Source organism: Heloderma suspectum, chromosome 2, assembly GCF_057233095.1.
Source record: "Heloderma suspectum isolate Gila_16-S chromosome 2, 16-S_ref, whole genome shotgun sequence".
NCBI lineage: Eukaryota > Metazoa > Chordata > Lepidosauria > Squamata > Helodermatidae > Heloderma > Heloderma suspectum.
Genome location: NC_139459.1, coordinates 47289896 through 47314803, shown reverse-complemented (window position 1 = coordinate 47314803; position 24908 = coordinate 47289896). Strand labels below are relative to the sequence as shown.

At 45.5% G+C, this 24908-nt stretch overlaps 1 protein-coding gene and 1 long non-coding RNA gene across 3 annotated transcripts; one reads left to right on the top strand and one right to left on the bottom strand.

Moving 5' to 3' along the window:
• The first annotated feature begins 2863 nt into the window (after nucleotides 1-2863).
• Nucleotides 2864-11038, top strand: LOC146352179 (uncharacterized). 2 transcript variants are annotated; one of them, XR_014787344.1, is made up of 4 exons: nucleotides 2870-3012; nucleotides 4398-4537; nucleotides 6305-6441; nucleotides 10715-11038. It is a non-coding gene; the product is annotated as an uncharacterized LOC146352179 (long non-coding RNA). The 2 variants fall into 2 exon arrangements; XR_014787345.1 differs by lacking the exon at nucleotides 6305-6441 and having other exon boundaries at nucleotides 2864-3012; nucleotides 10715-11018.
• OTP (orthopedia homeobox) lies at nucleotides 3201-13001 on the bottom strand. Its single transcript, XM_084832070.1, has 3 exons — nucleotides 12965-13001; nucleotides 11853-12262; nucleotides 3201-3731 (listed from the first exon to the last, which is right to left on the bottom strand). The coding sequence occupies exons 1-3, from the start codon at nucleotides 12999-13001 to the stop codon at nucleotides 3201-3203; spliced, it is 978 nt and encodes a 325-aa protein (XP_084688196.1).
• Nucleotides 13002-24908: the final 11907 nt, after the last annotated feature.

Sequence of the window (24908 nt, the reverse complement as noted above, 5' to 3'; positions counted from 1 at the left end):
GACAAGTTAGAGATAAAGGCATGAAGCACATAATGAGGATACTATGATGTCAATTAAAAAACAAAGGGCAGACTGGAAGGATGGCATCTATGTACAGTGATACTGAACTGGGTGGTACTAAAATAAGGTTCTCCATTATGTACTCTGAAACTGCTGTGATGTTCAGGGTTAAGGGTCAAATAGTTGCCATTATTTAGCCTCCATCTGAGATCCTCAGTAGCAACTAGGATTATAGAAAACAGAAAAGAGGCCATGTGCATCAGTGGATGGTGCCCTTTCTCTGCAGAACTTTAAAGATAATGCAAAATTCAATAGAGAACCAAAATGTGCCTCTAGATGTATTTCCAAGACCAAAATGGGTGTGATGCAGCATATTTAATGAAAACCACTGAAAAAGCATTCAGTTCCCTGTTTGGGCAAAGATGGTTGGGCATAATAAAAATTTCAAGCTTAGTCATTACCTAGGCCAGTGGAACTCTAGAATGTCATCAGGAGTAAAGATTAATGGTTTTGCTTGACACAGAGGGGGCTTTTCGAATTTATTTTCAAAATGGCTGCATATGTTTGAACATTATCAGTGTAGACCTCAAGTGAAGCCTAATTCTGTTTACTTCCTGCTTGTATGCTGAATCTCAAAACTGGCATTAAAGAAAGACACCCTTCTCGCAGCCATCATGTAACCCTGGAGAGTGACCACTTTTAAACGAGAGCTTCATTGAAATAGCATTTCGGTTGCAAAGTTATCCAAACTGCTGCTTTTCCAGGTCACCAAAGTGATCATCACCTCCCTTTTTATACCTGTTTTAAATTAAAGAAGCATCTCTAATATTAACTTGGGAGCAAGCAAGGGCCCTTCTGTGAAAGGCTCCGGACTTGGGCAGCCTCAGGTGTGTAATTAAGAGATCTGTAATTGATGTCCAGACAAAAACGATCTGAGTGAATCCCATTAAAAGGGGGAGAATCCTTTTCTGCCTGGTGCTTGGCAACCTCTCGTGGCCTTTCTCCGAGCCCAAGTTTGCAAAGAACGCAGGGAAGTGAAGCGAATGTTTTCTCTGCCATGAGATCAGCGTAGGGAGTCACAGCAACAATAACAGCGGTTCATTTCTGAGCCGGCGAAAAGATCTATTGCAAAATGCACCTTCTGTTTTTTCCAAGTATATGTCAATTTCATTTCACCCTCCCTACAACCTTTAGCCGAGATGAAAGAAAACACCCGGGAGGTATATTAACCCAAGCCCGCCCCGCAGATTTTTATTAGCAATTGTCTTTGGCTTCATATAGTTAGAAATGGTTGGTTCTTCTATGTAATTTTTTCTTTTCTTTTTGGAGTTCATAGCCTTCATAATCAGCAAGAATATATAGCAGTAGGAGTATTTTTATTGCGAGAAATCTAGAGATTTTTCTTGGAATAAGCAGTTCTGTGATCTTCTGTGAAACGAACCTGCGTTATCTGAAATTAACCAAATACATTTTTCCTCTTAGCATAAGAACTAAAATAATATCTAACGTTTCACCAGCACAAAGGACTCCGGGTCTTTGCCACCTTTACTATAATGCTCTTCCTTCCGTTTACACACAAATACACATAGAGTTACCTATTGTAACTTCAGTTGCTTCTGGTTGATGCTGCTATCTCCATTAAGGTCATTTATCCAGAGAGATTAAAAAGTTTGTTCATATGAAGTATTCAAACCGTCATAAATGAAATGCTTCACCGCAAAGTTCAAGCAAGCGAACTGTTTCCAAATGTATTACAGCCCCCGCCCCAATTAAAAAGAAGGAAATTTCCTCTCTCATTTAAAACACCTCTTATCTCACGCCACACCATCATTCTCATTATCACATATTGAAAATGCTTTTATTTATCCATTTACATTAACTTGATATAAACTTGTCGGGAAAAGTCAAATCATATGGTTTATAGTAGCCTCAAACATTTATTAAGAAACCCAAAATTCCATAATAAATAAGCACAGACAGTAAGACTTCTCTCTCTCTCTCTCTCTCTTTTTTTTTCTTTTTAACATATCACAAATCAACCAGTATGTAACAAGAATGCTTTATCTACACAAAACATCCTATTTCACAGTTCGTTCATTCTTCGAAATAGCTTCTGTTCTCTGGGAGTGGACCAGCACATGCAGAAAGGGAGAAAAAAATAGCTGATTGTTTTATCTGTACAAAGTCTTTGCCAGGTTGGAGAGGTCTCAAGTCCACGTGCGCCAGGCATCTAATCTGCCCGCTGCTCTGAGTGGGTGAGGGCAGCGGGAGATGCTGTAGGGACAACAACCGAAACAAAGAAAAAGATCGACAAAATTTGCAGTCGAGTCGTTCTAGAAATCAAAACGCTCACGAAAAAAAAGGGAAGTCCTGGGCGGGCGTGGGGGGAGAGTTTGGTTTTTGTTTTTTAAAAAATCATTTTAATTCCCCCCCCCCAATCCCTTAAAAATGCTTTATCAAAATGGTTCCATTTCCCCATCGACTCTCTTCACACATCATGACCGCTATTCTTGCCTCAGAACCACCCGAAGGCCAAGCTTGCCCGTTAAGAAAACCTTCTATCAAAACCCCTGCGACAAACTTGGGTCTTTATTTGTGTACATATATCTATCTATATCATATATATATATATATATATATATATATATATATATATATATGGACTATCTATATATAACGGGTTCTTGTTGTGCTTCCTCCAAAAAATAACGAAAGCCCAACAGACGGAGGCCAGGTCGCTCATGGGTGAATTTGGGTTTGTAGTGTAGTTGGGGTGGAACTGCGGGAGAAATTAAATGAGGTCCACTGAGTCCTTTGCCAGGTTAGGCATTCCTAAATCTCAATTAAGACACACGTTGGCTGCGTCTCCGCCCTCGGAGCGCAGCAGGCTTGGCGGGGGTTCCTCGTCTGGGGCTGCGTGTGCTGTTTGTATGCGTGTGTGCGCTTCCTCACTTGTGTTTTTCTCTGCCCGCAAACCAGTCCACTGGTTTCAGATCCTGAGTCGACTCCCTGGTAAGTGTTTTCTTTTGTTTCCCCTCCTCTTTTAAGTAATTAATAAATAAATAAATAAAATAAAATGGCGGGAACAATGCGATCCGTGGAGGGAGGGGGCAAGGCTGAGGTAAAGAAAAGGGCGGGAAAGCGGGAGGCGCGGCTGGGGCAGGCTGCTGGCTGGCTGGGAAGGCGGGAGGGAGACGCCATTAGGTGAAGCTCATGGAGACTGTGTGCTCTAGCGCCTTTCGGCGGAGGGAGGCGATGCTGGTTCCCCGCCACACGTCGCTGCTGTCCGGGGAGCTGCAGAGCTGCGGCGAGCCCGTCACGTTGCTGGGCCCGGGCAGGGAGGCGGGCACCATGCCGGGGAAAGCGGGCTGGTAGAGGTGCGACTGCAGGCCGGCGCCGTTGGAGCCCGCCAGGCTGTTGGACAAGCCCATGGAGTTGGGCGGAGGCCCCGCCGCCAGGCTGCACTGCGACAGCGACTGCGCCATGGCCTGCTGCCTGCCCAGCGCCGGCGGCAGGGGCAGCTGCGACACCCCTGGCATGGCGGCCGCGGCCCAGCGCGTGTCGTTGGCGTGGAAGGAGCACAGGCTGTCGCCCATGGCGGCGGCCGCGGCGGCCGCGGCGGAAGGGAATTGGGGCAGGCCCGGCGTGGGCAGAAGCGTGCCCGGGGCGCGGAACACGTTGGTCGTCTTCTTGCGCTTCTTCCACTTGGCCCGCCGGTTCTGGAACCAGACCTGCCCGTCGTCGCCGAGGAAAGGACACGGGAAGGGGGGAGAAAAGAGAGAAGGGGAAAGCGGGTTAGTGCTGACGGAGGACGGCGTTGTCACTAGGCGAAGCCAAAAGGGCGTCGCACACCGGGCTGCCCCCCTCCCCCAAGAGGACCCACGTCTCTGAGGAAACCACGAAGTCGGAAATGGAGTTGTCAGATGGAACTCTGCGTGCTTCTGTTTTTAAATATGCGGGTTCTTTTCGTGCTGCTGCCGAGTCTAAATTTATCTAAATTTGGAAATGCTTTAGCAGCCTTATCTCACCCTCACAACAGTCCAGTGAGGCAGACCACTAACACTCAATTAACAAATGAGGGGACCTAGTGGAGGGAGGCTATTCTATTTCCATCTGGACTTGGGTAGAAGAACGGAGAATCTTTTTAAAAATGGGTGTCAGCTCACTCTTGACGTAGGTGGCAGTGTGGCCTGAGGGATAAATAAACTTGCATTCCATATTTACAGTGCTTAGTTTTAAGGCCTTAAATAAAACAGTTGGTAGAAAATATAACTCAGAAGTTCTAACTGGATCACTCCTGTGGATTTCATGCAATCTGTTATTTTTACTATTATATTTTTGCTATAGCTATTATTCTCCTTTTATTATTGTTTAGCTTTTTTATTTATTTGCTTAAGGACCAAGATCCTCATGAGGTTCAGGAGGCCATGCTATGTGAGGCACAAATACAAAAGAAAAAACTGTGACGCAATCTCTGTTCTTTGGAGGTTCCAGTGTAATGCTTAAGCCAATCATGCAGAACTTGGGTTAAGTCAATGTGAGTATAATTTTGTTTCATGGTTGTTATAAAGCCCCATCCTAAGCACTCTTACTTGTGATTTTCACCGAAATCATTGGCACTTACTTCAGAGTAAATATCTTTAGAATGGGATGTCATTGTGCTTATCTTCAAGTATACGCATTTCTTCCTTGAAGTAACACAGTAGTTTCATTGCTTTCATCTGAGCAAGGCTTTTATTAATAGCTGAATCCACAAGCCATGTGGGCTGTTGCATATAAACCAACTTGTAAGAAGTCAGGTTAAACTAGTTTTTGGCATAGATTGTAAGAAAGCTCGTTGCTGACCACTTGAATTCACTGGAACTACAACACTGTTAAGTGATCAGCTAATGGGATATGAAGCATGGCCAAGAAATACAATAAAGGTGGGTACATAAATATACTAGGTTATACCCACAATATATAAAATAAGATGAACAAGAGACCCATGAGTTAGGCATGCTATTTTAATGTACTACTTTATGTCTGTGTGTTTCATGTAGCATATCTCTCAATGGTATATATCCCCTATGTAATTTGCATTAGATCCATATACTTCAGTGGACAGTGAATGTATAAATCAGAATATAGACTGCATCGCTTGCACCCCGCCCCCATTACAATGCCTCTTGTATATAAAATAATTACTGGTAGATTCCTAATGTTACATATATGTGTGTGTATGTATAATATACACAGAGATAGTTACGTGGGATTAGTTACATATAGGTTATCGCTTTGCATCATCCAGGTTTGCATTCTCGTCCACATCAAAAGGCAGATTGGAAGATGCATCCCCATCCACAATTTGCATCCATATTCCATCTGTACTGTGTGTATGTTTGACACTACAGAAATGGCTCTTAATCCCAAGGTTCAGAATCATACATGCAACCACTGTTGCTGAATGCAAACATTTAGCCAGAGGGTTCAAACACATACTGCCCTGTTGCAGACATGTATCCTAGGCCAGCAAGGGAGAAAATACTGTGTTAGTAATGTGCACATGCACAATGAATGTGAATCTATATTGCATATAGGTGTATATGGGTACCATATACAATTATATATGAGTATCAGTGCTTTTCCATCAGTCATACACCAATTACCTGATCTATAGTGAAGTACTACAGATCAAAATAATTGAAATATACAATAGGTGGGATCCAGAATAAGAGGAATGGACCTTTCACAAGAGGAAGGGTTCTGCTCATGGAAGGTCCCTCCGCCTGATTTTAGGATCCCTACACAGACTACAGCACACTGTATTCAACAGGGTCTCCTGACTCTTTGTAACATTTTCAGGGGACTGGAGGGGGGTGCTGTAGGAAGGAGGGGGCAGAGAATTCCATTTCTGTCTGCTCAGTTGATCCAGCTTAAATCTGGATCCTTAGATTTCTCTATATTTACATGAGTTCTGTGTTGCTGAAAGGGGTTAATATTTTCAGATGTTTTCTGTCTTCCTGAAGACCCAAGGGATATTTACATTATACGTGTAAATAAGACCCAAATAACTCCCCTCCCCCAGAATTAAAATAATGCAAATGAAAATAAATCAACTAATGCCAGATTAGTTACTGACTACCTGAAAACTGCTTGAAGACTTGCAGTAACGCCATATAACCATGAGGTTCCACCCAATTGTTTTGATCGCATAGCTAGAAACTATATACTATTATATAAATTAATCTTAAGGTTGGTTTGGAAAGAAAGTAGGATCTGTGCAGTAACTGCTCAATAGTTATCCCTATCTCCTGTTTTCTAGAGACTCCAACAATGTCCTGAATGGGGGAAGGGGGCACATTAATTTGTCTTGTATAAGGCCCCACTTTTCCCAGCTCTGAGATACATCTTTCCTCCACTGAAAATGAAAGAAAGTCAAAACTTATTTACACTAACCAGGTATTGTACAATTCAAATTTTCCATGGGTAAAACCACGTTTCAGTGTAATGAAGCTGGGGGATTAAACATTTTTACAGATTTAAATTTAAAAGCTGATGATGGGACAATGTGCTCTTAAAAAAGAATGTTTGTGGTGCAGTTGGGGTTAAGCGCAAGTGCCTCCTTAAGGAAATGTGACAAGAGCCTTGTATTAAATAATTACCTCAACTGAGCTGCCATTGCAATAATCACAGAGCATTTTGTTTTAGGTATTCATTTTGATTATTTAGTTAATCAACTAAGCTTTCATCAGCTTCAGCTGCTGTTGAATTCTTCTCTGCCAACTGATTTCTATTTTCCATTGAGCTATTAAATTCAAGATTAAAAAAAAAAATCAGGCTGGCCTCCCCTATGTGTCTTTACTTAAGTAGGCTATGGAAATGAAGCAAGCAAGACTTTTATGCTGGATATAAAAGCAAACAGACCCTAAGCATGTTTAAGTAAGCCCCCCATTGTGTTTAGTTAGGCTTACTTCCATGCCATCCTTAGGATGCATTCCTAAACAACCTCTGTTTAACGCAATGGGGCTTACTTCAGAATAGACATACTTAGGATCTCACTGCAGGACTATTGGAAGACAATCTTTGCCTTTTTGCTTATGTTACTCTGATCCAGTTAATTCCACAAATGTATCTGTCACATGTATAAACACTGTTAAAATATAACAATAAATATAAATATTATTGATGCCTAATAATTGAATTGGCCTAGTTTCTTAATTAGTTCTTCTATTGAGGAGTCTGTTTAGGGTCTTTAGATGGATGGGTCTCTCCAGTTCTTTCCCTTCACCTGCTACATCTGACCCTTTTTTATTATCTTCTAACCTGACCCTTTATCCCTTCTCGTTGATTCACCCTGCTCAGGTCACATTGCTGGATCCATGAAAGGCAGGAACTTCTGCAGTATAAAAGACGGATAATGGCTCTGTGTTTGAACTGTGCTGTCCGTCCCCATACACAGTCAAATCTGGGTTCATCCCACCTGTTAAAAAATGTTCCTGAGCCACCACACTCTTCAAATAAGCATATTGAGGAATTAGAACAGGGTGTTTCCATAACAACTCCAGATTGGTTTTTACCACTAATTGTTCCATATTAATCTTTTAAGAAACGTGTGTGTGTGTGTGTGTGTGTGTGTATAAGTAACAGCATTGTTATCTTGAATGGGCATTAATTTATCTCAGAGTGGGTTTCCATCCGGAGATAAATTTCACTCACCCTGTTCCAGATTTGAACTGATGTAGGCTCTTGAGCCTACTCCGCTTTTAGGGACAGTCTACAGGGCATTTAATTCTAAGGCAAAGCTAGCACCGATTTGAATGGTTCCTGAGTACACCCACATTCTTTCAATCCCTTCTATTTAGACAGCGAAATGTGCTTGGCCATTAGCAAGAAGGAACAGCTGTTAAGGACCTAAATGTTGTAGGAATAATAATCAAAAGGAAGAAATAAAAAAGATGGGGGGAAGAGAGAGGGAGAGAGTTGTTCAATTATGTTTTAGGGTTAATAGTTAAACGGCGGCCACAAAATCTTTTTATGTGTCATGGTTTACTGGGGTTGTAAAAGAATCTCCATCAGGTCTTCATCACCTCGCTTCAGATCGACGACGCATATGCTTTTGAAAATGTGAACGTATCCAGTTGGAAACCAGTGCATGACAGATTAAAAAGGAGAGAGAACCTGAGGGAGGCTTTGAAAAGGCACACATGACAACTCCGCGCTGGAAATATATTAGCCACAGGCATTTGGGCAACTTTGGCATGCAATCAGAATACTCAGTGACTCCCTCTCTGCTTCCACATCGCCCAACATTATTAATACAACACTAAGGGTCTAATGGAGTTTGCAATTTCAAACTCTACTTTCATAATACCTGCTGTTACAGTAATATAGACATACTGTAAATGTATTTGAAAATATATAGCCCGTTTAATTCCCCAGCTATAAATGGGGGAGAAAGAGGGGAGAGGATATTGCATTTTTTCTTTTTTTTCCTTTCCAAAGCTTTATGAAGATCTCATTGGAATCCAGCGGATGATTAATACGAAGATTTGGTAGGAAATCTTGGGAGCTGCATTAAAGCTCAGATCTCAGGTTCATTTCGATCAGCCAGCCGTGAACTCTAGGCCGAATTCATTACGCTTTAATAGTTGCTGGGAGAGGAAGAAAATGCAATTTCTCATTCCATTAGAAAACTAGAAAATACTCTCAGCTTGTCCCCTATTAAGATGTGGCAGGTGACACGACCAGCGCGGGGGACACGGTCAATGGAGTCCCAGCACATTATTTTTAGGTTGGTGTAAAATATTGAAAGGCAAGCCTCGCTGTGCAGAAGTTATTTCACTGATTTGCTTTTTATGTAAATAAAATATTGAAAGTTAATTAATCAGCGCGGGAGACTAATGATTATGCTTATTATATTGCATTGGATCGCTGTCATTTGCATGATTCTCGCATTGCTGCTTAATAAGCCATTCCAGGTTATAAATAATTCTGAAATTGGTTTCTAATAATGGCATGCTATAAAAAGAATGGTTTTATTACACCCGGTCTGGAAAGAGGCGGGGGGGGGGGGAGAGAAGCAGAGCTAGTTGTGAAATAGGCCTCCTCATTGACAAGCAGGAGTAGCTTTTTAAAATGTAGATAGGAAAATGGAAAGATAATTTATTCCTGCATATTATGGTACATACAGGACTGCTCTAAAGTCGGGCATGTGAAGCATTTCCAGATCAGTGTGGAGCCCCCTACACGCTGGAAAGATTGTGTAAACGAGACCATAAACCCATCCATTACTCTTTCATTTCCATTTGGTCAAGTAGCAAGAATACAATGAACTGGGAAGTAAATACATTTCCCATAATTTATTTTTGCACGAGCTTACACAATGTTAATCATTCTGAAGTGTTAATTAAGAAGGTTATGTTGATTTGATTACTTTTTAAACTGCAGAACATTATTGTAAAGAATATTTAAATTGCCACTCGATTAAACTGTTTCTATTCAGCCGCCTGAAGCCATTAGCAGGGTGTAGGATTATGCTGAGGTCATTAAAATACTTTCTCGATCACATTTAACTTGGAGGTAACTCCTATTGATGTGAATGGGACTTGTTTACAAGAAAAGCTTGAAATCAGTGGAGCAAATGTGGTTAGGATTAGGCTATAAGGGTCTTCAGGTAGCGATCCTGCGCAGGCTTTCCTGGAAGGGAAAGCAATAATCAAAATGGCTAAAAATAGGTTAATAATTGGGCTTTTAAAACTCAGGATTGGGATCCATCGTAAAGGGGTAAGTTTGAAGCACTTGTAATGCATGCTTTTGATGAGGTGCGTATGTTGTTCTGTGTTAATTATTGTAAATCAGAAATAATTATGCTGCACTAATGAGACTAAAATATCCCATTCCCCTTAAATTTCCTTTATTCTCAGTAAATGTGTTAAGGGCCACAATTATTATTTACTTCCTATGCATTTCCACCATTGGAGGAGGGCAGAACAGGTGAACAATAACTATTTCCATTCCATATTATACATTTTGCTTTGTTCATCACATTCCTGATAATGAAATTGCTTTCATTAACCTTTGCAGAAACCCAGGGGAGTTTACTAGACCTCTTTTTTGTTCTTTTCCTCTTCTGTTCAGTTGTCTAGATAGATTTTATTTTAAAACTCTTTTCAGTTTGAATTTAAATTAATCATCGTGCATGGGCTGAATAAATCTTATTACTTGCAAAAGAATATCTCATGTTCTGTTGCAGAGAAGACTTAAAGATGTCTTTATAAAATTGTGGCTTTCAGATTTTGATTTTATTCTATTGTTTTAAATTACTTTGGTTTTGTTTGGACATGCCTAACAATCTTTTGGAGTACCCCTATTAAAGTATATAGTAATCCTAATAGAGAATTTAAAGCAGTTTTATAAGTAGACAAATAATAGTAGAGAATCCATTGAAGACATGCACAAAAACCCTCCTAGGAATTTAAAGGTACTGCTTCTAAAATTCTGCTGGATTTATCTGCTTGACATTCTCCAGTTCCTGGCTAAATCAATTAGACTGGAATGGACCTTACGAAATCAGACAATACACCATACATTTCCCTGGAAGCAAATCTGGTAATTTCCATGAAGTGTGTGTGTATGTATCTACACACATACATACACACACACACACACACAGGCGTCCGTGGAAATTTAGTTCCCGTTTACGTTTTTTGAATCGCTGTTCCCTTCTCTTTAGATGTGAAAGGTTTCAAGTAGAATAATCCAAACTGAAAGAACCAAGGAAATGAAAACTTCAGGACTAAGGACAGCGCACAGTCGCTTTAACTAATCCCGGAATGAACTCAGTTCGAGGCAGCGTCGCTTGGAGAAGCAGGAACATAAAAATGATAATGAACAGGAAAAATGTGTACAGAAACTGAATATTATCCACCAAATTATATAAGGGATTTAATATACGGAAATATACTAAAAATTATATGCTCTAAAGAATCCTAAGCATTCAACTATAATTCAATTAGAAATAAATGTTTTGGTCTGTCTTGGGGTTTTAATACCTTTTAACATTTTTCTTACAGTCCTTTCCCAAAAGCCTTTCACGCAGGCAGATCCCTCTGAAATCTATGGTAGTGAAATCAAGTAAGGTGTTTGGGATCGGAGTGCCAGTCTGTTGCATTAAAAATCGATCTCCGAGTGTTGTAGTGTTCATTGAACGTACAGTACCTAAATTCCCAGGCTGCTAAAACATAAACCAAGTTTGGTAAAGAGGTGCCTGTGCTGTTCAATCCTGCCATGGGGCCTGGGGGTGGGAGTGGGAGTCTTGTTTAATTGTTAAGAACGGAAGACCTTCACCTCTTGGCATCTAACGCATTTGTTCTTGACGGTGCTTTTTTATTCAATTCGCGTCCCTAGGTTAAAAAAAACACGTTTCTCACTTTTTAAACAACTTTGAAGCAAAACGAAAACAGCAGCAGGAGCAAAATCGAAGGCGTGTGTTTTTTTTGTTTTTCGTTCCTGGTTGGTTGAAAACCGTGTTTTGTTAGGGTTTGACTTGCCACCCTTTTGTTCCTAGTCTATGTAACTCAATGATCCTGATTAATCAGTTATTGCTATTACTTTGGTCGTTTTAGGCCAAGCGGCTATTCAATTACTCTCTATTTGGGTTTTGGGTGTGGGGAGAACCTCCTTGGCCTAAAAGGCCTCTGAGGTCCATGGGTGGGTGGGAGAAAAAAAGGATCAGGCTGAAAGCAGGTAGGTAGGAAGGGCAGGAGAGTTGGCTGGTTGTCGGGGGGTGGATGGAGGGATGGCCAGAGGGAGGACAACGTGGAGCGGGCGGCGGCGGACGGGCGAGGTGGGCTCCTCGCTCGTCGGCATACCTGGACCCGGGACTCGGTGAGGCCGATGCGCAGGGCCAGCTCCTCGCGCATGAAGATGTCCGGATAGTGGGTCTTGGCGAAGCTCCTCTCGAGCTCGTTGAGCTGGGCCGGCGTGAAGCGCGTCCGGTGCCGCTTCTGCTTCTGCTGGCCCTGCTGCTGGCCGGCCTGGCTCGGGTTCTGCCCGCCAGGCTGGCCCTGCTGCTTATCGGGGTCTTTGGCGTTCACGGCCAGCGCGCTCGGCGTCGAGCCCACCGAAGTGATGTCCTCTCCGGGCAGCAGCGTGGCCCCTTCCACCGCGTCCGAGTTGGGGGCCATGTCGCCCGGGTGGCCTCCGGGCTCCGAGCCTCCGACGCCCAAGCGGCACTTGACCGCCTCCCGGTGGCCCAGCAGCTCGGCGGCGTCTTTCATTCCTGCGGAGGGAAAGCAGCGGCCCAGGGCGCTTCAGCGGTGCGTACAGCCTGTCCGGAGGGCAGCCCGAGGCCGCTGGAGACGCTGCCGGGCTCCCCTGCCCCGGGGCTGCGGCGGAGGGAGAAACCCACGGCCAACTTTCCCACGAACTTGAGTGCCATCCCGCTTAAATAGCCAGTCACCCCTGGAAGGGGCCCCCAGCCGCCCCCTTCCCGCCCAAGGGGGCAGAGCGGTTCCTTTGCCTTGGGAGACTCCACAACACCCGGCTGCCCAAGCCCCCCAGTCACGCCCGAATTTATTTCATTCAGATATATATATATATATATATATATATATATATACACATTCAATTCTTTAAAAAGAAAAATGAGTTAAATTTAAAAAAAAAAAAAAACACGGAGGAAGACAAAGAATTGGCGGAGGAGGAAGAAGAGGGAGCAAAACCCAAGACGAAATGGCCCCCCAGTTCTGCTTTTGGATCTACATATTCCATAGATTTTTTTTTTTTTTTAGAGACGATGTTAAATCAAATTAAACTTTAATACAGTACAATTACTTTTAAAGAAATTAGCCCATTTAGGTCGCATTAAGGTAAAATCAGGCACAAATTGTCAATTTCCTGCCCTTCGCTTCTTCCTTGGCTCCAGATCTGCTGGGGGTGAGAAAAAGGGAGAGGGGGGTAGAGGCTTCGGGGGGCAACTCACCGAGCCGGGCGTCCAGGAGGTCGGCGTGAGATAGCATCGCGCACCGCTCCAGGGCGAAAGCTGTTCCCCCCCAAATTTTAGCGGTTGGTTGTTGGGTTTTTTTGGGAGAAAAAAAAAGTTAAAATGGATCTGGTTCGCGAAAGCTTATAGATATATATTTATATATAGATCGCCTAAATGAAAGAAAATTCGGTGTGTGGTTAAAAAGGGGGTCTCTTGCATTATAATGTCCTTTAGAGAGACGGGGAGGTGCTTAACACTTCAGTGAACCCGTGAGCAGCTCAGCGAAGGGACCAATCAGGAGGGCAGCCTGCAAATGTCAGCACCCAAAGAATCCCCGCTCCACCCGCCCGCAGCCTCAGCACCAGCGCCGGCGGCGGCAGCAGCAGCAGCAACCCAGCGCCGTGCGGGCTGGGCTTTTAAATCCCCCTTTGCAATTCGGTTCTCCCTAAGTCGATTGATTGCATTAGAGACAACCTCCCCCCCCTACTCCGCAAGCCACTATCCTTCTCCTCCTTTTTCCTCCCCCTTCTTTCTTAACAAAAGTGACCTCCTGATCAAATTACTTGGAAATGACTGACAAAGCCAACCCAATAAAAAGGGAATATTGGGGGGGGGGGTGAATGGCTGGCAGGCTGTATCTGTGTAGAGAGGGGCTCCTGCCCCCCTTCTCCTCGCAAACAAAAACAAAACACTTTTAATGCTCCTGTTGTAGCTTTGTATGGGGAAAACGGGAGGGAGCCACAGACTGGCCAGGTGTAGAGAGTGGTGTCTGTGCATTTGTCCTAGGGGTACATTGTGTTGGATGGCTTTATTTAAGGGTCTCTAATCCGGTGTATAAACTTGATTGCAGTTGCTGTGTGGGATGGCTGGAAAGACAGCAAACAATAAAACGGAGCCTGACCTTAATGAAATTTATACACTAATCTGGGTTCTAGCAGCACGCTCTTCCCCCTCCTCCAAGGATCTCAATCCTTGGAATTAAATATGTGTATAAAACAGAAATCGTTCCAACTATTGGTTTGGCTTAAGGAAAAGGCAGCGCAAGGAAGACCTCCAGACGCCCCAGTCGCCTGAGCGTGTGAGAAAGTTTCTGAGTTCTGCCTGTCTCCAAACCCATTTTAAGGAAGTAAATAAAGTTAAATGTGTTAAACAATACAACAGAACAAAACATTATTTTCTTCTTGAATATGTTAAGCTATCCCAACAATTTCAAATGCTTTGCACAAGGGAAGCGAACCATTTCTAATGTTCTGATTTTTCAAAGCCAGCCAACAACAAAGTTTAGATTAGTAATATATTTCTAACCAGAGTAATTTTCAAGATCATTAGGCATTTATGTAATTAGTGCCAAATCTATAAGCTTTTATTACGATTATTAGAGTAAAATCAGTATAAATTTGTACTAATTTACTACTGTTTAGACTTGGCTGTCAAGGCGAGAGGTTCTTATTGTAAATGATAACGGAGGAAATTAAGTGCAAAATTCTGTACCGTTTCTGATCCGCTCCTAAACAATCCGTTTCAATTGTATTTGTAGCAGAACAGAATGGCCTTTTAAAGTTATTTAATTTTCTCTCTTTTTCCCCTATTCTCAAAAAGAGGGGGGGGGGGGAATGCCGTCTAGATCAGCCACAATGAAAACTGATATTTTCTACTTCCAGCTTGATTAACATTGATTTTTAATTCGAAAGTGATGCAATTAAGATTATTCATTTAGTACAAATAAAGCGCGCGCGCGCGGGTGGCGGATCCACCTGGGGGACTCAATGCAACATAATACAAGACAAGCGGCTTTCGGGTGCTGCTGCTCCTGCTGTTCGCCACCCAATTGACTCCCACAAAACACTGGCAGCTAGGCGAGCAGATGCAAGAGAGTTTCCCTCTTGGCAGCGCGGGGGGCGGCGAGTTTCGGGCGGTCACTTAAAGGGAAGATAAAGGAGGCGGCCGAACGAGAGGCGGGGGCAGGTGAGCGCCTGGCGTTTCCCTCCAGGGTCCCAGCCAGGGCCGGAGTCGCGCAAAGCGTTGCGTGCATGTCGGCCCGGCTTGGAACTGGGAGCGGCACGCAGCTCAACCTGGACCTCCCCTAACGGGAGAGCAGTGGTTGGGCAGCGGGAGGCAGAGGCCGCTTTCCAAGGCAGAGCGTTGGTCCTTAACCCTTAATCCCTTCCGGCAAAGCCAAAGCGTGCCAAGCGGTGCCCACTTTGCCAGGGACGCTGGAGCCAAGGCGGAAGGAAGCCTGCAAAACAGTAGAGGCTGGTGGCTCCGATTTCGGTGGGGCTGAGAGCCATCCTGGGTTTCAGCCAGAATTCAAAGGAGCTATCTGAGGTAATGAAACTATTTGAGGGACAGTGTTCAGCACCTCGGATAGCTCCTTTATCAGTCTGGATGGTTCTCGCTAAAACCCAGAATGGAATTACGGCCCCACCAAAATCGGAGCCACCAGCCTCCACTGCTACAAGAGATTGTGGAAGGGGCTCGCTGACAACCCACCAGAGCCCTTTGCCTGCCTGCCTCCCTAGCGTGATCCGCAAGTGGCCACTTTGGGCAGCCGGTCCCCTGCAGTTCCGTGGGACTCGCTCCCGAACCAGTCCCCCTCTCCCCTTTGGGCAGCGCGCCTCCGGAGCCACAAGAGATTACACCTTTTTATGCGCATCCCTCCCACTGATTCCAGGCGCGTCCCCCGCCCCCAGCTCTCGTGGTTATGTCCCCCCACTCCAACTTGGAGTGGCCGCACTAAACTTCCAAGGGTAGTTAGCCTCCGAGTTTTGGGGGAGTGTCCCGGAGCTGCTTTCCCCGCCCCTCGCCCCTCGCCCCCACCAGATCCTGGGCTCGGCTGGCTCGCTTGTGCGTTGCAAGTCGATAAATAAAGGGCGTAATAGTTAATGGGCAGCCCCATCATCGCGCTAACAAGGGGCTAAAGCCCGCGGCTTATCCATCTCGCTTAGCAGCCGCTGGAAAACAAGGCTGCGGCGTGATGGATGGCGCGCTCCCTTTTATGACTTTTCTATTGCTCTTGATTTTTATAGCAGGATAAACAAACTAAATCATTCCTTCCGAGACTTCAAAGCGCGATGGGCTTGCGGGGGGGGGGGCGGGTTGGAGGAGAGAGAAAAGAAAGGAAAGAAGGGAAATTGGAGGTGGGGGGACTAGGGCCCGAGGCTCGTCAGAGCGAAAATATTCTTGATTTTTCTCTATGTAAAACACACACACTCACATCTAATCTCCTCCGGCTCTGCGATCCAAGTGTATTGGGGGAGAATTTGATTCCACCTGGGCTGAGCCGGAGATGTATTTACAAAGATCTCACAGCCCCTCCCGTCATCTTTTCCATCGCCCTCCTCCCCCTTTTGCTCCCCACCCACCCACCTCCCTCCCTCCACCCCTCCCCAAGCCAGAAAAGTGCCAGTCAGGCCTATGCCTTGGATAATGGAAGGTATTTCCCACCTGATCAGGCAAAGTGAAGTTCCTAACAAGGCACGGCTTAGCGCGATGGGCCCCCGAATCTCCACCATGACAAGGGTGTTCTTCAGAAAATCACTTCAGACCAAAGTAAAAGGATTTTCTATGACGGATCCGGCGATTTTCCCTCCATAAATAGGTTTTAGATTGTTACACACACGTAGGACTGGAACAAAGGGAACGACCAGAAAATATATTGGTTGCCCCTAATAAAATTTATTTAGACGGTTTACTTCTCATAAAAAATAGAGATTGAATTTTGTACAAGAGTGCCTGCCAAAGGGCTGGGCGAGGGGAAATCATCCCCCACACACAGCCACAGGCGCTGTTTCCCCCCACTTCTTCAATTCGGCCGAGCAGTGAAAGGGGGCCAATCGCGGGGGGTGGGGAGGCATGTCTCATTTGGGCATGTCCCGCCAACTGGGAACGGAGAAGGTGCAGCAGGCCACGGCGTGGGGGGACAGAAATAGAAATCGCAAATAGAAATGCGCCCTCGACTGCAGCCGGGGGAAGGGTGGTCTGAAGTTGTCATCTTCAGGGGATTCAAACGCGACAGCAACAGAAAGGATTCCCTCCCCGACCCTCATTTTGATCCAGATCCCGGTGTTGTCTTTAAGGCCTCGATCCCACCACTGATTTCAATGGAAATCTAATCTAATAGCGCAAGGAAGGGAGGTGGACGGGGGCCGGCGTGGAGGGATTGTTAATTGTTGCGATGTTCCTTCGATCTCTCGTTTATTTATTTGTGTCTTCGCGGCTCCTGCCTTTGCCGGCGGGGTGGAGAGAAGAGGCGGTGAATCTGCATAACTGCCTAATTGCTTTGCACACTTAAAGGATGCCCCCCCCACGCGCACACTTTATTTTTTAAAAAAGAGGGGGGAACCTCGTTATCACTTCGATTCAAAAACACGCTGGTCAGTGGAACTCATTTCCAAAACTGGAGTTCCGTGCTGCATCGAAATATATTTAATGCGGAGAGAAGTCCCCTTCGAAAGAAATGTGTTTACTGTTTGGGATTCAGGGGCGTCTCTTCATCCTTTGAGAGACTGCACCATTTGTGCCTCTGTATATTTTTAAATTATTACTATTATTTTATAGGATGTTATTTTTGTGGTGATGGTTTTCGGGGGGTTGGGGAGCGTGTGTGTTCAGAGCTGAAATATGAGTTGTTATGATAATTATTATTCACATTGCCGCTCTTTCAGTGCTGAATTGTAACATCACTGCCTCTAATGAGAAAGCGCCTCCCTCAATAATTAACGATCTCACATTTTCCTATTTTCTTTCCCTGATGAAAAGAATCAATTTTAATTCCTTGTAAATTACAAGCCCACTTTTGAGAGGTGGGGGCGCATGTGTGCCCGGGCGCCTGGGTTCCATTCGCTCTTAGAAAACAAGTACAGAGACTTCTTAGGATCTCGTGGATTTCCGCTTCTCCGGCCTGGGGGAGCCTTCCACAGCTCAAACTGGGGGCCAGATTTGGAATTAAGGAACTGCGAAGAAAAGAGCGGGATGGAGGAATACCCTTCAACCCGGTGGATTTCAGCAGTCCTCTCCCTGAAATCCTGGCTGATTTGGGAAGGGTGATGGAGATCCCAGTCGGCTCGTTCTCATTTCAGCTCAACAGTCGGAGGAGGAGAAGGGTCTTTTGGCAGCCAGAGGATATTGTTGTGGTGACGCCTTCTTTCTTGGAAGGGGAAACTTTGTCCAGAGGCGAAACGCCCACAAGATAAAGGTGGATCACTACCAAACCCAAGTTAAGGAGGCCCACCAAAGAGAAGGGAGAAGATCGTGATTTCCCCCCGTTCTTTGTTTTAACCCCCCATGTTGTTGTTTTCTGCGCACCCCTCCCCCCCCGCTCAAAAAAACAAAACCAAACCCAAGTGTAAGAATAACGCAGTCCCTTCGGACTGAATCGAACAGACAGGCATCAAGAGCTTGCAAAAACTGAGGAGTGGACTCGGGTGTGTGTGGTGGGGTTTTTTTTAAGGCTGGCTCTTTTCAATTAAATTGTCCTCAAATGGTTTCTAGCGGGGAAAAGCTGTTTTAAAAGGCGATCGGTTTCCTTTCCCCTGCCTCCCCACCCTCAAGTTGCAGCCGAAACAAAATCAGACGATTCCAAAGCTGAAACCAGTGGACTCCTCTAAACCTAAATCCAGCCTGTAAACAATTATTATTATTATTATTATTATTATCATTATCATTATCATTATCATCATCATCATCATCATCATCTCTTTGGCACGTTCATTGACAGTAAATAATGTCATTACACTTAATCCAGATAGACAAACAATTTTATACCGCACAGACACAGTGAAAGTCAGGAGGCTTTCATCATACAAGTATTTCAAACTGTATCGTTGTCGACCGATTTTATTTTATTTTCCTGGAGAGGTGGTAGTGTGTAAACCCGACCAAAACGACAATCATACTTGCGAGTGTTTTTAAGAAAAAGAAGACACCTCAGCCCGGCTGACTAAATAGGCGATCAGATGCGACCATGAACAAATATTCATCTCCGGCTTGGCAGAGCGCGTTTAAGTTTCCCTTCCTTCTCTCGTGAACACCACCCTGTTAATCTGGCCAATTACCCGGGTTGGCTATAATAAGAAACATACATATTTTTGTTTGTATGTGTTAAGTTGGGCCGCTTTTCTGATTTCTATTTGCTCAGGATAAATAATCATATATCAGTTATTCAGTTAGGTGACAAGCCTCGTAATTGGAATAAAAAGAAAACATCTCATCCTTATCTCTTTCTATAACTAGATATAGCGCTAATAAGACTGCATCAATCTTATCTAGCAAAAGAAATAAAATAGACAAACAAACAAATTCGCCTCCAACAAGTTAATGTGGTGTATCTGAGTGGAAAGTAGATATTTTCACGCATTCTGGAGATGAGGAGTGACTTTTAATAAAATCACAAGAAAAACAAATGTAATTCTGTAAGCAATTTCAGAGATCAGCCCCCCCCTCTCTCTTGTGTGTGTCTCTCTCTCTCCCCCCTTTCTCTCTCCCTCCCTCTCTTTCTCTTTGCCGCTTGGTTAGTATTCTCCAGCCGTCCTAACCTTTTCTTTTAAAACCCAGTTAGTGCCAGGAATATGACTGTCACTCAAGCTAGGGACCTTTCGATCTACCTTCCTTTATTATTTGGGGAGGGGGGACAGAGGGGAGCAGTTCTGGAGGTAATACGGCTTATTTTACAAGGATGATTTTTGTTGACTTTTCCCCCCAACTCCCCCCCCCCCTTACCCGACCAGCCTGTTCTTTATGCTGTCTCTCCACGCCACCCCCGCCGCCCCGGCCTTCCATTCCTCCTCCTCCTTTTCCTCCTGCCCCCAAGTGCGGCTAATTCGGGGCGTCTATATTCACTCAATTAGAGAAATCTAAAGAGAAAATCGATCTTCCATCTGCAGAAATGCCAGCTTAACAAATTAGATTCTTGTTTCGTGCAGGTGATTTGGTGACAGTTGGGGAATTAGAAGTAATAAGTTGTTGTGTTTCAGACCACCTCCCCCACCTCCCCGATCTCTTCTTCTCTCCCTCCCCCCCCCCCCCGGCCCCGGGAGAAGGGAAGGCGAGAGGCGCCCGCCCGGCCTGGCCCCGCCCGCCTCGGTCGCCTCCTGCTCCGGCCGAGCAGTCCAAGAGGCGAGCTGCTGCCGCCACCGCATCTCCCGCTGTAATTAGCGCTGCTGCCCTCCATGTGGGCTCGATTAAACCGTGATTTAGCCGAAAGAAATATAATTATGGCTGCAAATAAAATAATCAGCATTGAAGAGCGATTTCCTTAATGAGATGGAGCGGTTGCACGTCACGGAGTAAAGGGGTCTCATTAAGGGGTGGTAATGAGGCTTGGGTGGAGATGGGGAGGACGCCGCCTCCGCGCACACACGCGCCGCCAGGATGCGCCGGAGTCGCTCCACGCGCCCGGCCCGGGCGCCCGCCCCCGCCGGCGCCGCCCCGAGAGGCGCTGGCGACCCACGTTGCCGGCGGCCTTCTGGGCCGGACGATCGGGCCGCGGCCCTGAAACCTGCCTGGCTGAGGGACATCGGCGGCGATAGCCCGCAGAGGCGGGGGGCAGTGACCCGAGGGCCGCGAGCCATGCCGGGCGACGGGGAATTCCGGCCCGCGCAGCTTCCCCCCGTTTCCGGCCATTACCTGCTGCCCAGCCCCAGATCACTTGCACATGCACACACAGCGTTCAAAGGCCGAGAGAGCTGCCGCCTCCGCAGGCACCCGGCCCTCCTCCCGCGGAGACCGACGGCCGGGGGAGGGCCGCTAAACTTGCCCCCAGAGAAAAAAGGGGACCCATTCGAAGGAAGCAGTCTCCGGAGGCTGGTGGCTCCGATTCGGTGGGGCTGTGATTCCATTCTGGGTTTTAGTCAGAAGCAGCCAAAGCTCTAAAGGAGCTATCCAAGATGCTGAACCTATTTTGGGCACAGGGTTCAGGACCCTGGACAGCTCCTTTAGAGGTCTGGCTGGTTCTGACTAAGACCCAGAATGGAATCACAGCCCCACCGAATCGGAGCCACCAGGCCACCGGGGCGCAGTCGTGGGGGGGGGGGGGCTTCCATTCTGCGGGAGAGGCTGGGCCAAAGGGAGGGTCGTTGGAACATCAAGAGCATGGACATTCCTTCTGCCGCCACCCCCACACACAGACTGAAAGGGGCGCCCCCTTGGCGTCGCCCTGCAAAGAGTAGGCGAGGTTGAGGCCGGCTGGTCAGAGACGCATTAGGTTCACAGGTCACCAGAGGGCCAAACGAGACATTAGTTTAATTCCGTATGTAGCAGCTACATTTCCCCCACACACTCTAGAGTAGCAGGGGTTGGTCCACGATCAGAGTCGGGAACCGGGGGGCTTTTAAGATCCAGATCTGCCAACAAGGCGACGTCGTTGATCCCAGATTTTGTTGCTCCCCTGAAAATGGCATAGAATCATAGAATAGTTGGGTTAGAAGGGGCCTATAAGACCATGGAGTCCAACCCCCATCTCCACCCAAGCCTCATTAGCACCCACCCAATCCATCATAGGATTGTTGCGTGAAGATGAAGAAACTAGAGCCTGTCAATGCCAGTGTGAATGTGATGAACTAAATAAATGTAACACACCTAGAAACTGGTGCTTGGAATATGAAAAAGTCAGAGTATCCAGACCTTTCCCAGCACAGCTCCTTGGTGGAGTAGTGAGCAGCCTACCATAAATAAGGGACAGTTCGAACTTTCCACTGTAATTTTTTCGGGCAAGATGCACTTATTGGGTAGAATCCAACAAAAGTCCTACTTACCAGTTGAGAGCCAGTGTGGTGTTAGTGGCAAGAGTGTTGGACTGGGAGCTGGGAGATCCGGGTTCTAGTCCCCACTCGGCCATGGAAGCTCACTGGCTGACTTTGGGCCAGTCACAGACTCTCAGCCCAACCTACCTCACAGGGTTGTTGTTGTGAGGATAAAATGGAGAGGAGGAAGATAATGTAAGCCGCCTTGGGTTCCTTGCAAGAGGAAAAAAGGCGGGATATAAATGCAATAAATAAATAAATACCCTTTGAAGTGAATACGGCTTAAGTTAGTCATGTCTAACTTAAGTCCCATTCATTTCAATGGGACTACTCTAAGTAGGCCTTTAGTTGGATTCTACCCATTATGTGTGTGTGTGTGTGTGTGTGTGTGTGTGTATATAAAAAAAACCACCAGACTTTATATAGTAGAGTGTCTGCATCATTATCGCCTCAGTCCTTGTAATAATTATGTTAGCCAGATAGTTCACTCTTAACCCTTTATACAGAACGGTGGTTGAGACACAGGATTGGATCCTCAGATATAGTTCAACTTACATGTCACTGAAAGCAACGGGACAAGTTAATCATGACTTAAGCTTCATGATTTCAGTGGGAACTACTTCAACTAGGTTTGATAGGGAGGGGCCATGGCTCCGTGGTAGAGCACTGTTTTGGATACAGAAGGCTCCAGGTGCAATCCCCTGCATCTCTAAGTAGGGCAGGGAAAATCCCTGCCCAAAATCCTGGAGAGCTGTTGCCAGTCAGTGTCGAAGATACTGGATTAGATGAACCAATGGTCTGACTCTGTATAAGGCAGCTCCCTTATTGCCTGTGAGAGCCACCCAGCGGCTGAGCAGGAATTGAGCAAATCCACCAGGCCTAAAGTCTAATCTAAGTTGGAGCCTTATGGCCTGTGAGAGCCACCCAGCGGCTGAGCAGGAATTGAGCAAATCCACCAGGCCTAAAGTCTAATCTAAGTTGGAGCCTTATGGCCTGTGAGAGCCACCCAGCGGCTGAGCAGGAATTGAGCAAATCCACCAGGCCTAAAGTCTAATCTAAGTTGGAGCCTTATGGCCTGTGAGAGCCACCCAGCGGCTGAGCAGGAATTGAGCAAATCCACCAGGCCTAAAGTCTAATCTAAGTTGGAGCCTTATGGCCTGTGAGAGCCACCCAGTGGCTGAGCAAATCCACCAGGCCTAAAGTCTAATCTAAGTTGGAGCCTTATGGCCTGTGAGAGCCACCCAGTGGCTGAGCAGGAATTGAGCAAATCCACCAGGCCTAAAGTCTAATCTAAGTTGGAGCCTTACCCCTGACCTTGCAAAGCAATGCACAGTAGTTGGCTAGCTTCTCAGCTGTTGGCCATGTTAGGGAAGCACCACTTCCACGTGAAGAGACAAACTTATAATTTCCCACTGCATTCAAGAGGGCTCACTTTCAGGATCAGGTTCGCTTTGGGTGATTTCCTGATTTTAAAAAAAAATGGGCAAAGATATTGTAAAACAGTTTTTGCCCTGAAACGTACAATTGACCTGATAGATAATAGATAGATAATCTATCATGTTTCATATGCTTTATGACAGTGGTTTGCAAATTGTTGTAGGCCTCCAGAGGTTTTGGCCTACAATTCCCATGATCCCTCACCATTAGCAATGCTGGCTAGGACTGATGGGAGTTGCAGACAAAATATCTGGAAAGACACAAGTTCCCCACCCCTTCTTTATGCCTTTGAATGGGATACAAACAGCAAAGAACCTGAGCGATTTGCAAGAGAGTGATAAAAGCAAAAAGAAAGGCAAGAAATGAATAGGAGCAAAATTAAAAATAGGGTTTATCATCTGATTAAAGAAATCTAGCCAATCATTTGAGTTTTAATTTATTAATCAGTTCATTAATAAAGCAAACCCACATCAATTTACATATGTATGCAACAGTGTTTGGATGCAGCAGCAGGGTGGGTGGGAATAGGAGCATACTTTGCTTTGGGTTATATAGACAGGTCTTATGGCAGGCACCTGTTTAGAAGAGGCATTCACTCCTTTGTGAGAGAGTAGAAGAAATATCTCTTCTAAGTTGGCCCTGCCATCCACAATATTTGCAAGCTGTTTTATTAAAAGAAAAAGACTACTAGTTTAAAAAAAAAATCCGATGTCCAATTTGCTGGGTGCACCTTCTAATTCATCAAAAGGCTTTTTAATAGATGAATCTAACTGGTTAGTCAACTAAATGTTGCAGCCCTAGATAAAACCCAACTCACAGAATCACAGAATCATAGAATAGTAGGGTTGGAAGGGGCATAAAAGAACATCAAGTCCAACCCCCTGCTCAATGCAGGAATCTAAGTCAGAGCATCCGTGACAGATGGCTGTCCAGCCTCGTCTTGAATGTCTCCAGCATGGGAGAGCCCACTACCTCCCTAGGTAATTGGTTCCATTGTCGTACTGCTCTTAACAGTCAGGAATTTTTTCCTGATGTTCAGCCAGAATCTGGCTTCCTGTAACTTGAGCCCATTATTCTGTGTCCTGCATTCTGGGATGATCGAGAAGAGATCCTGGCCTTCCTCTCTGTGACAACCTTTCAAGTACTTAAAGAGCGCTATCCTCTCCCCCCTCAGTCTTCTCTTCTCAAGTCGAAACATGCCCAGTTCCTTCAGTCTCTCTTCATAGGGCTTCATTTCCAGTCCCCTGATCATCTTTGTTGCCCTCCTCTGAACCCTCTCCAGTTTGTTTGCATCCTTCTTAAAATGTGGTGCCCAGAACTGGATACAGTACTCCAGATGAGGCCTAACCAGTGCTGAGTAGAGGGGAACTAGTACTTCCCAGGATTTGGAAGCTATGCTTCTATGAATGCAGCCCAAAATAGCATTTGCCTTTTTTGCAGCCACATCACATTCAGCTTGTGATCTCCAACAATTCCAAGATCCTACTCGCTTGTAGTATTTTTGAGGCAAGTATCGCTTATCTTGTAACTGTGCATTTGGTTTCATTTTCCTAGGTGCAGAACTTGGTATTTATCTCTATTAAATGTCATTCTGTTGTTTTCTTCCCAGCACTCCAGCCTATCAAGTTCACTTTTAATTCTGTGTCTGTCTTCCAGGGTATTAGCTGTCCCGCCCAATTTTGTGTCATCTGCAAATTCAATAAGCATTCCCTGCACCTCCTCCTCCAAGTCATTAATAAAAATGTTGAAGAGCACTGGGCCCAGGA